Genomic DNA, 12,941 nt, shown 5'->3' with positions numbered 1-12,941 from the left:
CCTGTCGAGTCCTTGCCTGCCTGACTGCCTGCTCATTACCGGACCCCTGCCTGCCTGACTACCCGTCTGTCGCCAAGCCCCTGACTGTCTGATCGCCCGCCCGTTACCTGACTCCCTTGCCTGTCTGACTATCCGCCTGCCTACCAATAAACCCCATTTCCCTTTACCCCGTCTCTGCCTTCCGTGTTCTGCACTTGGGTCCCCACGTTCCGTACCCTTAACAGTTGCTACAGTGAGCATTGGCATGCAGGAGATAGGTGGATCTGAGCCCTAAGTTATGTTGCATTCCCACAAGCAGAGTGTGGGTCAACCCCAGGGAAGTGCGGAACTTGCAGAATTGATGCGATGGCTGAGATGCTCAGTAAGGCATTGGGTTGTTTAACTGCCCCTGCAAGACCTCCTGCCTTTCGGGGTTACAACCCCTCAAATCAGAGGAGATGAGTCTTAGCGGTTCTCATGGTACTATAGCCCATTGTCATCTACAGCGCCTGTGTTTCCTTTGTCACCAGTGAGGATGCATGAAACATGAGTGCCCTAACACGGCCTCCCCTGCAGCCTGGCCTGCCCCTTCCACCACTCCACAACAGGAAAACTAGACGGCCTACATTTTAAGATGAAGTTTAGTGTGGGTCTTAAAGGAAATCCCTCAGTGATTTACTGTTGGTATAAGTCAGTCTGCGAGAGTCTTCTCAGTCATCAGACTGTCATCTTTCAGAACACACAGCATTTAAAGAGAAGCAATAGTTTGTTTTACACACAAAGGGCCCTATTTTAACGGTCTGAAACGCAAGTGGGAAGCGCTAAGCGCAAGTACCTTTGTGGGCGGTTCTACGGCGCTATCGCTATTTTACAGGCGGAAAAATGACACTTGCGTCGCGGCGCAAGTGTCAAAAGGGTTGGTCTGAAGTAGCCTAGTTACCCGTAGGTGTGGTTTGGGCGTCACGTCCAACAAACCAATGAGAGTGCCAGCTCCCATCCCCTTTAAGAGCCATGAGCGCATTTGAATTGGACGAGTTTATATTTTGACAGCGCGTCTGCAGTCTCCATTAAGACAGATGCACATGAATTTCAAACTGCAAATGGCTCAGTTTATTGCCAAATAATATGGCCTAATTCACACATGGAATAAGGGTTTTTCTTCCACAACTTCAGAAATACTGAGTCCTCAAATAAATTTCGGCAAAGAAAACGTATAGGCCAGTGGTTTTCAAACTGTGGGGCGCGCCCCCCCTGGGGGGCGCCAGAGTTCTTCAGGGGGGGCGCGACGTGAGAAAAGAATAAACCCGGAAAAAAACCTGAAAGTCGATGATTCAAATCATCAGTCGTACTTCAACTGTACAAGTAACATAACTAAATCAATTGTCAACCGTTTATCTTCGTGCGAACCATTTAACAAATCTACACACTTGTATCTTCAATAATATCTGAACAGAATTTCGATATCATTTAAAATCTCTTCAGAATCACAGTTTTAGTTTCATACCGCTTTGTTTTCAACTGTTTTCATTGAAGACGTCAGCCCATTCTGATACACCTACTTCTAGACATCGTAACTCATTCATTTTTCAACCGTTTACCATCGTTCAAACCATTAAACAAATCTACACACTTGTATCTTCAATACTATCAAAACGGAATTTTGATAGCATTTATACTTTTTTCAGAATCACAGTTTTAGTTTCAAACCGGCATCGTTTTCAGTTGCTTATAATAAAACTGGCAGTTTACACAGATTAAGATGTTCAAATGTATTTAAAAAAGGTTAAGCTAAAACATGCTTAGATAAAGTTGTTAAATTGTGTTAAGAAATGTGTTTAAAAACGCAAAAAGATGTTGGAATGTTTCAGAAATATGTTTCAAATGTTTTAAAATTATGATCAGAGATGTTTAAAATGTGTAAAATAATTAAGATAGCTTTCAAAACACAGGTATTTAGAACATTTTTTTTGGGGGGGGGGGCTCAGCTGAAATTTCTTCTCTGAGGAGGGGCTCACTCTCTCACACTTTGAAAACCCCTGGTATAGGCCTATGATATAACATGATATGCGGTAACTGTGGTTCTATTTAAAGGCCCACTATGCAACTTTTTTAGCCAAAATTACATTAAGTATGCAGGTTGAGAGTTATGCTGATGGTTCTGCATCCATTTCTGGGTCGATTGGTGGGTGTGTCATTTTCCCATGTGGCCTCTACAGTGAAAAAGCGCATATGCAACTTGATGTGTTCGGACCGAGCGCTTCCGGATGTGACGCGGAGGAAGTATCCTCAAAAATGTAGTCAGATTGTAGTTTCGAAAATGCTTTACGGCACAGACACACACCCAAACATGGCACCGGCTAGATATAAACAGCCAGTTGCGAGGGAATTTGGCTGGATTTACCTTCATATAACAGGCTAGGAGTCATTGCGATGGTTCCATTATACATTTTTGTTCGATTGTTCGTTGTTTCAACTCCCCGTTGCGCATCTTGGCGGAGAAAATGAATATGTTTCTGCCGGCGACCCGCCGCCCACTCTCGCGGGAGTCTCGGGTCTCGCGAAGTAACGAATTGCTTTGCGGGACAGACCCCCAAACACGGAACCGGCTCGATATAAACACAAGTAACTAAGGGATTGTTACATTCATCATAGATCAGCCGACTAAAATGAGACAGAGAAACCCAATGTCGGAAGAACAGAAGAAGAGAAAGGGGAGACTGACCGACAGAGAGGCCAGACACGAGTAAACGTTGGGCAAGCTTTTCAGGAATAGCGTGAACTGAAAGAAAAAGAAGACTTCAAATCAGACTCCGACTTGGCCGTGTTGCTTTTGAAATTGAAAGTACCCTTTGATGAACTTTGTCCTCGTGGTATTCTTGATGTTGATAGTCTCTGTACAAATGTGTTTGCTCAACCATTTTGTTGTGAACCCTGTACAAATTGTTTTCTCGACCGTTTTGTTGTGAGCCCTGGATGTTTCTAGCTTGCTTGGTTGCAGCCATATAAACACCTTTGTTTCCATTGGTGTTTTGCTGTTCGTCTGTCTCGTCCCCCAGATACAGACTGAATCCCCGAATCCAGGTTCTTGTTTATTTCGATTATTATGTTGGCCAACACTCTCACACTGATTGTTCTGTTCAACCTAAGATAAAACAATTATAATCTAGGATATAAATTCTCCCCGTCAACTATAAAAAGGATGGCTTTGTGTTTATTGCAATACAAATACACCATTTAAAAAATGTATAACCTTGCCTACACTTTATGAACATTTACTTCGGACATGGCTCCACGCATTCGCCGGCTTCTTTGAAAACAAATGCACATGGCTCGCGTAGAAGTGCATGGGGAAGGGTCGTCAACGAGTTGTTACGACAGTGTTGTAAAATATCTACTACGAAGCTGTAGGGGGCGCTGTGTAGAGAAATGTGCGTGACAAACCCAAGAAGACAGCGAAGAAATTCCCGAAGTTGCATAGTGGGCCTTTAAAGTGGAAATGAAGCACTGAGAACTGTGTCAATTTTTTGTTTGTTTTTTCATTTTTGGAAACACATGGATTTTCATCAATACTGAAATTCAAGTAGTTTTACCGTAAAATGACATGTTTATAACGACTTTCGCCTCTAGGGCGCAGCCATGTTTTAAAAACGCAGGCGCTACGTCATCAGAATGGTTGGCTCTTTAAAATAAACATGTCGGATATTGGAAGAAGAACAGGGGGGTCCTTTTGTATTGCCCCTGGCTGTTCAAACGAATTTTATCGGTTAAAGGAGAGCGGTAGAATAGTTCATTTCCATGTAATTCCCGTCAAGAAGCCTGAAGTGCTCCGAAGATGGTTAGCTGCATTGAAACGCCTCAGCCCCCCAATGGGACCAGGGCAGAGAGTATGTAGCGACCACTTTATAGAGGCTGATTACATCGAAGAGGGAGCTTTTTCTGAAGATGTGAGATTTGTTCGCCGTCCCACCAATCGCCTGAAGGCAGATGCTGTGCCAACTATTTTTAATTTTAGTGTATATAGTGCTGGAGACACGGACATACCCGTCAGATCGGACCCGGGCGCTGCTCTTATGCGCAGCAAAAGAGCGCAGAAACGTGCTTGCCAGGCAGAGGAACGAGAGGTACACTTAGCTTCTACTACTAGAGAAACAGATAAATTAGTACAAGTACACTCACTGTTTGAAGATTGTCTTGTTTGCAGACTAGCTCGCTCCATGCTCTTGATAATTTCTAATCCATCGCCAAAATAATCCATTGTTATCGGAAATAATCCATTTGCAAACACCGTCGGTTGCACTATTTTCGCATATTCACGTGCACACCCAAATGGCACGACAATTACTTGTATCATGAAATTAACGAACTGTAAGGCAGCGTGGAGCCCAGCTGCTGCACCCGTGTACTTTACTTTTCTTATCTTATTATACTATAATAATTATTATATATATATATATAAAAAATATAATAATATATAATGTGCAATATATATACATATCTTACACTGCATTACTACAGGTTCATTTCATGGCAGCAGACACTCTCCATGTCAGTGGACATAGGGACACAAACCCCACACAAGCACCACCGATTGTTTCCGGTGCGCTCAGATACATCTCTCTCCTTCATATATTTCTCCTCCATCGTCAGGCTCTGTTGGGGGCACTAAAACTCCGACTTCTCTTACTGGCTCAAAAGCATAGGCAATTGGATGCCTGCCCTCATTGGTGGGTCTATCCCATTCGTCCATATCCATTTTGTTGTGACAGTAAGCTACCTGTGAGGCTATGAGCCGCTATGTAAACAACATAGAATGTTAATACCAACCATTCTCGTGACGTCATCGTATTCTGAAAACAGAGATGGCGGCGCACAGGCTGAAAACATTGTAATTAATGCAACGTGTTTGTGCTTCATTCTGAATAACGGGACATATTTCCGACTTTATTTGTATTTATGGTATATTTAAATATTTAACTAGTGCTATAGACATGTTTTATTTGATTGCTTCCTTTCCACTTTAATGATATACGCAATACATTATAAACAGTGTTTCTTATCAGTATTGTATGCTATCCTAATATGCATGTGTCCCCGCGGTAATAGACATTGCCATTGATTGTATTATGCGTTACGTGTTTAGTTTGCGTGTGTTTAAACAGAGCACACACGCGCGCCCGCATTCATTCATTCTTTTTAACACTCACTCGCGGTAAAACAATGTTTTTCACGATCAAATAATCATCAATCCTAAAAGTTATGGGCATGTAGGCCTACACGATGTCTCTGTCAAGAAAATATGTGTTTGCTGTACGGTGTTTGCAGATGCATTGATTTAAAAGTACAACTTATTACCGCTGCATCAGCTGTTCTTTCCCAAATAATTTACCAAGAATGTGTGGCTAGGTAGATGGGAGAAGCAAAGTGTATGCGCGAGGTGCACAAGCAATCCGTATGCATCGCATGCGCACCCTTAAAATAACATCTGAACAACGCGCCACTGACTTTAAACCAGGTATTTCCTGGTCAGTAGCGCAATGGTATTCAGAAACGGCAAAATACCGTTTGCGCCAGAACACGCCTCCTCCTTCCGCCGAACCGCCCCTTGGGGCGCATGATCAATCCCTAATTTACCGGCGAGTGGCGGTGGTGGGAAAAGTACGCTCTGCGCCAGTTGTAAACTAGCAACGACACATGCGCCAGTGACTAAGTCACTTGCGCCGGATGCAAGATAGGGCCCATATTGTTGTTAATGGATATGAAACAGTGAACGCCATATTAGACACAGGTTCAATGGCATGTTCTGTGTGTGAGGCCGTAGAACAGAAGAACAATGTCACTGGCTTCCTGGACAATGATGTTCAGCAAGACTTGGATAATGTCCTGATCGGATGTGGAGGGAAGAGAGTCCATCCGAAGAGACTTTGTGATCTGCAGCTTGAAGCGTATGGATGTACAGTGAACGTGCCCACACTAGTTTCCGGTCAGGTGGATGAGTTCATCATAGAAAAAAATGTAATCAAGTATTTGACACAGTTTCAAGGATTCAGATGTATTCTAGACAATAACTTCTGAGACGACTGATGTTGGTCCTGATGTTGGAGGGCGTGATGAATTTCTCGGTTGAAAGGTGCGGCTGTGCCCAACCTCATAGGAACGGTCAAACTCAACCAAGTTGTGACATTCTTGAGAGGAAAACCTGGTTTGAGGAAAGCTCTTGGAAAAATCACGTGGTCCCCTGGGCTGCAATGTGGGGGTTGAGCCGACAAAGTCTAATTAAATCCCAAAAAGGGTTGTTGTCGACAGACTGGTGACTCCTCTGTGGTGAGATTGGTGGGTCCCTATGAAGGTCATAAACCCCACTGATAAGCAAAAATCAAGGGGAATGCTAAATTGGCAGATGCGTACCCATGTCTGGCTGTTTTGGAATTTCAGCCTGATGAGCTTTCGTGTTTTAAGTCCAACAGCCAACATATCACAGAAGAACAAAAAACAGACCTGTCTGACATGGCAGAAGCCCTAACAGAACGTGGCTTGAGTGACTTGGATCTAAATTTGTGTCAGATCACAGTAAGAAAGAGATGCACAAGCTTGCAACTCTGAGAAACAGTTGAAGTCGTTCCTGGGTCTCGTTGGCTACTACCAGAGGTTTATCCCCCGGTCCCCAGGCTACGCCACCCTGGCCAGCCCCCTCCATTATCTGATGCGGAACGCTCTACCCGACGATCACCAAACAGCTTTGGAGTAGCTACTTTGACGAGATTGACGTTTCACCACCCCACAACATTGAGTTATGAACTGATTATCCCCGGAGGAGACCGGTGATTCGGGAGCTTTATTTTAGGTTTCTCCATGGCCAAGATGCCAGACCTCTTTCTGTTTTCTGTTGGGCTGAGCCTAGGGCTTGTTCATTTTTGCTAATAAAAGTGCCACTTCAGCTTAAATTGACCATTGACTTAAACCGTAACTAATACTAGAAACATTACTAATAATGGCAATTAATTAAAAAAAATAAATTGATGATTGCATTTGTTAAAGACATCGATTTTTATAACCAGAAATAAAAAATCACATAAAATATAAATATCTTTTAGCAAATCTGCAAAATTGTGACAGATTAACCAACGCTGGAGTAGAGTATAACTGGAGACCTGACAACAACTTCTGGTCTGCAGAATCTGACAATATGTTGAACTGGGAGTAATCACCTTTTACAAAGAATATGTGAAGTAACATGGAAAAGTTGAGAACATAAATAAGGAAGTATAAGAAATGTACTGAACATGAATATGTTGACTTCCTCCTAACAAAGGGAAGAAATCTGTCATGTTTTGATGACCAATAAAAAATGTCAACAAAAGTACTGAGGCTATCCTTGTCATTTGTTTTTCGACACAACACAGCAGGAATGAAACCTTGTAACTTCAGCAAAATACAAATTCAATATTTATAATACTGAAACAACTATGTTGACATATGCTCCAATGCAACACACAGCCTGTACTTATTTTGAAAAAATACTTTTTGAAAACGAGTTCTCCAATGAATATAATAAGAGCTGTGTCCCCATCTAATAAAAAAAACTTTAATAATTTTCCACTATTTCGTTTATTATTTATGTATATATTTGCCAACACATTGTTTACTGCAGAATAATTTGCATTCACTCTCAAGACAGGAATCACAATCCCTGGATATAACTGAAAGCAGCATGCTACTTTATACATGGAAGGCTTTTCGCCAGCAGCTGTCTCAAATGGTTCTGGAACTTTCTGCCAACAAATGAATAAAGGATGGGACTAATACAAAAGTAAAGATAAGCAATGTTACGTGTGACTTGAAGTGCATAACCAAGCCTTTGCATTTTCTCACAGGATGTGGACCCACCAAAATAATAGTGCATTAGTAAAACAACATTATATGGGGTCCAACACAGAAAGAATATCAAAACAATGAAAAAAATCATCCTCACTGTCCTGAACTTGGCGTTAATTCTTGTTGATACTACAGTGATAGTGACCCTGATGTAGCAGTAAACAATGGCAGCCAAAGGGAAGAAAAAGAAAAAAAAGAGCTGAAGGTATATCCAGAAAGCTTTCAAGAAAGACATGTCAACAAAGGTGTTCACCATAACATTGCTGGGATATTCTTCGCAGAACTGCTTGTTGTTCAAGTCAGTGAAGACATTATACAAAATAATTGGTTTAACGCAAGCCAAACAACTAAGAAGCCAAACCCCAGTACAACAGGCAATTGCATAGGTCTGTCTTCTCAGACGTGATGCAACAAGGGAGTAAACAACTGCAAGGTGTTGGTCAAAGGTCAGCAGGGTTAGAAAAAGGATGGAACTGTAGAAGCCCAGGAAGTAGGCACTGCCCACAATCTTGCACATGGATGTGCCAAAGACCCAGGTGGAGAGTTGTTGGTAGATGCCCCAGAAGGGAAGACTGCTCATGAAAATTAAATCAGACACCACCAGGTTTAGCAGGAATATGTTGGTCACGGTTGTCAACTTTTCAAACCTAAGGAACAAAAGGAACAATGTTAAAACTTTGTGTAGCACTGGACACTAATTCAGTGTACCGATACGTCTGAAGTACGAATACCTGAAACCCAGTATCATGCTTTTTCGTGCTCATAGTCACATTCTAGGGTATTAAAACCTATACCATGTTGACCCATTCACTTTGGAAAAGCAATAGAAAAGTTTAAATATGCTAATTTATGATACAGTTGGGAACAGCTGTTTTTGGTTAGCTATGACTAAATAACAATGGAATTATTTGCATTAATTATGGTTTGGAAAAGCCATAGCCAGCGATGAGCTTATTGAGTGAAATGCTGTGAAAATGTTTGTCCTATTTGACTGCGCCTGCAAAACATAACCTGTCTTACCTATTGAATCAGGAATGAAATATCAATCTTTGACACATGGTGTAATTATGGCTCCACCCCAGGTGAGTGAATTCAACGCTTTCCAATGGCAGTGAAACTATTAGCAGATCTACCCTTCTCTTTCTCTTTCTAGCTGTTTTTCGAATTCTTACCTAACCCTAAATCCTATTCACAAAAATGTGCTCATCAAATGTATATAAATATATAAACAAATTCAGCTGACCTACCGGTAGATAATTAACAACACCAAACCATTCCCAACCAGACTGAGGAAAAACATGAGGAAGTAGAGCACAGAAAGCTGGGCCCCGAGGGAGTTGTCATCCTCTCTTTCACACATGTGCACCGGTCCCACACTGTAGTCGTCTGTATTGAGGCTATAAATCCATTCGTAGAAGGGAGTCGTAGTGTTCATATTTAATGCCGCTTGAAGAACCTGTAAACACCATTTGGTTTGTCATTAACCTGGTACTTTTACGGAGAATCAAAAATAGTCAAGTCATTGTACATACAGTGAACTTTAGTTACTTACATTCTAAGTACACTTTAAAATTAATGTCATTGTTAATGAGGCTTTGAACAAGCTGTTTGTTCAACATGTATGACTGATTTAAAAGCAAGGAATTCAATTGCTAGTAAATTATAAGAAATGTATTTTGGGGTTCAAATGAACTTGTTAGTATTAGCATGAAGAATTTTTGTTTTCATCAGTTGTCAGTCATTTAATGTTATTTTATTATTTTTCCCATGAATAAATTCTGAAATTTACATTTCAAACTAAAGCTTCTCTGCTGCACTGGCAGATCATGTTTCAATTGGATGGACGGGAGGCCATTTTGTGAAGTTCCAAATATACATCAGTGTTATAGAAGCTTCCTCCTGACCAACATTTTCACAACGTTTTGGCCTATGCTCAACATGATTTTCTTGGTCATTTTGTTCCATGATGCAAAAAGTATATGTGCGTAAACATTTTATAAAAAGTATAAATTTGAAGAACTGAACATGAACTCCTACTACTGTGCATTCTTTGCATTAACAGTGTTGCTGTATGATGCTAGGGTATTACATTTGACATGCCTAGTCAATATATTCAATGAATAACGGTAGAAGGAACTATGTCAATAGAAGTTGCACTCTTCTGTAGTTTTTTCCCCGTCATTGAATATTAAATCAAATCAATAATAAAAGGGCATACATCTTACATACATCCGACAAGCACCCCAATTGTCCTGATTTATGTCATTGCATTGTTGATTTTCCTTGTTGATCCTGGTCGCAACCAATGTGTTATTAACTGTAAGATTATATTTATTAATATATGTAAAGCTCACTCACTCACAGCATAGTAGAACATCTAACAACAAAAATAATGAACAATTTAGTATGCTCATCTAGTAAGTTGTTTATTGGTATTCAAACACATTTGTAATAAATTACAACCATCATTGTTCATATTTTTTTCTAATACTGTACAGTGTATTATCTAACTGGATTCCTTGCTTATTATTCATTCATTCATGTTAAAATACAGTCAGTGAATGTTTTTTTGTAAATAACGATGGTTCAACAGCTCACAAATTAAAGTGATACTATAGCGTTAAAACTAATAGTGTTACCCAATTTCTTTATGAACTTACCTCAAAAAATGAATCGGGGTAGGCTGCCGTCTGAGCATAATGTTAAAACTCCAAGATCAGCTGCAGGACATAGGCCTCAAGCGGAAGTAAGAAGATATAATTGTGTGGGTGTGTATGAATGTCTATATCGGAGTTGGAAGGATTGCAACTAAATTAGTCATATCTTCCCCAGACACTTCAATCCTGCTTCTGTGCCTTAAGGTAAAAGCGTTTTTGTTTAAGGCAAAGTTTAACCCTGATGTGTCTATCCCCATGAGACAGCCTTTGTCAAGACATCCATGTAAATTCTCTACATCAACAATTCACAATGGCCCTGTTCCAAGAGAGAAATATGTTGAGCTGTTTTAAAAGTCCCTGGTCACCCAAACCCGTCATTCGCCTCAGTTTAGGTCTGCTTGCGTGTGGTTTCAATCCATTTTGCATAGTCAAAGTGATGCAAAAAATCCTAGTAAATCTGTTTGTCTAAACATAAAAGCCTAGCTGTAACTGAATGGTATTAAGGTGTAATATCTACAATAAGGAGTGAGCTCCCAATCACAAACATTTGCCTACCAGTCCCGGCCCTTTACACCACATTCTGGCTCTGCTCTTGTTAAGTACCAAGAAAGCACAGGTAGTAGACTAAACGATTGAAGAGAAGTCTACTACCCGTGCCCTAGTACGTAAATGTACTAGTGTTCAGTGTATAGAATAATAAAATTAACAAAATGTTTGAGGTTTCCTTCCTGTTTTGGTCGGACACATTCAGAATCACTTTAATGATGCTGCTATAGGCAGCCTGCTTCATGCATGCGCTTGGAAAAATTAAAGTTGAGTAAGTGATACGAAAGATGGCAAAATAATCCACTTTCCTTGACAGCAGTCATTTAATACTTAGCAACGGTGAATTATCAAATATAATTCACAGCCAGAAGTTGTGAAGGGCCCATGCAAGTGAACGGAGCGTTCCGCGGCATTGAGAAGAGCCGTGTAATAAGACCAATATAATTGCTTTCCCAGAGGTTAGACCCGGTTTGACCTAGTAGATGTCAATTAATGCATCGTATCATAGTAGATCATTTTCTTTAATTTCTTCAAACTTTGATGGAAGGCTTATAAAAGCATTTTGAATTTAGGAACAAGTTTCCCCATTTGGATTTTAGTTGGTGTGGACCAACCCATATTTGAATAAAGGGGTTGACTTTATTTTGCATCCATCTTCCACATATGTTGCACACATTGGTTGGTAAATTGAAAAGGGTTAGGTTTGGCCAGCTCAATCCATCCTCTTTTTATAGGAACACTATGACTCAGAACATAGGAACAGGAAGTTAAGAAAAGGATGAAAATAAATGTTGTTTTTCTTCTTTTTTTTGTGGAGAGAGGAAGAACAATAGGAAAACTACAAGGTTGTGTTCTTATGTAAGAAAATAATAGTTTGTCCTGTCTGAATACCAAAGGATCAGCAAGCACTCGATGGGGAGATCCGACTCAAGAGTTAATAAATAGGGTTATGGTTCTTTGCTTTGGATTATTGGATAGGTTCTCATCTGTGTAGAATTATTTTTGACATCCATCCATTTGGTGTTATACTTTTTTGATTTTGTCTTTACTCTTATCACCTCTTTGTGGATATTTGGACTTTGGATTGAGATCTCTGGTTTATTCCATAAGAAAGACTATGCTGCTGTATTCTGTTCTTGTTTTTATTTATTTCTGCTATCTTGCTGCATGTTTTAATTCAAGAAAACAACAATCATTGTAGTTGTTTTCAATAAATTAAGTGATTTAAGAGATAACCATTAAACATTACTAACATTGGACATATGTTTGCATTATCTTTGTTTTGAGCTTTGCCCAGCAGCCGCTGGTTGTGAGATCCCAAGGACCCCTGGTTAGATGCCTCATCATTTAACTTCCTTTAGTAACTTCACTAACGAGCATTCTGCCACTGAAAAAGTGAAGACGCGGTCCTGCAAGGGCATGGAACTGTTGAAAAACATGATTGGTGCTCCCTCTGCATACATTATTATACACCATTGTGTGCTACTTTGTTTGGAAGTCTTATCAATCCTCGACACAATATCTCAAAGAAATTGCAACAACACAGCACAAAGGGAAAATGCCGGTGCGAATGTAAATCTCAACAAAACGTGTTCCCTGCCACACAGAATACAAGCAAATCTGATGCAAAATAAAATCTATTGCCGTCTTTATATATATTTAGATATTCTATTTATTACACATTTTCTGCACCTAAGTATGGCTCATGTCAGGAGTATACTCTTCTTTGGATTGCTAAATATTGCGTCTGAGGGGGGCGTGACATATTAAGATTTTATTAATGTTTGTCACCGCTGTGTCCTTCATATAAGTCTGCACATTAGGTGCGCACACAAACACATAATATATTCTTCCTCAGGTAAATGTAGAAAGTTTAGGACCACAAAA

General features: G+C 40.3%; 1 protein-coding gene across 1 annotated transcript; it reads right to left on the bottom strand.

Annotated features, from left to right (window-relative positions):
- Positions 1-7,093: 7,093 nt before the first annotated feature.
- LOC115547952 (C-C chemokine receptor type 1-like) lies at positions 7,094-12,892 on the bottom strand. Its single transcript, XM_030362513.1, has 2 exons — positions 9,099-12,892; positions 7,094-8,498 (listed from the first exon to the last, which is right to left on the bottom strand). The coding sequence occupies exons 1-2, from the start codon at positions 9,284-9,286 to the stop codon at positions 7,691-7,693; spliced, it is 996 nt and encodes a 331-aa protein (XP_030218373.1). The 5' UTR covers positions 9,287-12,892; the 3' UTR covers positions 7,094-7,690.
- Positions 12,893-12,941: the final 49 nt, after the last annotated feature.

The sequence above is a fragment of the Gadus morhua genome, chromosome 1 (assembly GCF_902167405.1).
Source record: "Gadus morhua chromosome 1, gadMor3.0, whole genome shotgun sequence".
NCBI classification, from domain to species: Eukaryota; Metazoa; Chordata; class Actinopteri; order Gadiformes; family Gadidae; genus Gadus; species Gadus morhua.
Note: the sequence above shows the minus strand (reverse complement) of the source record. Positions and strands in the feature narration are given on the sequence as shown.

Bases quoted from the DNA above. Each gene is read 5' to 3' on its own strand.
- LOC115547952 (XM_030362513.1), bottom strand. From the start codon at position 9,286: ATGAACACTACGACTCCCTTCTACGAATGGATTTATAGCCTCAATACA. The intron at 8,499-9,098 runs GTAGGTCAGCTG...TTTGTTCCTTAG, and splicing joins GTGTTGTTAATTATCTACCG to GTTTGAAAAGTTGACAACCG.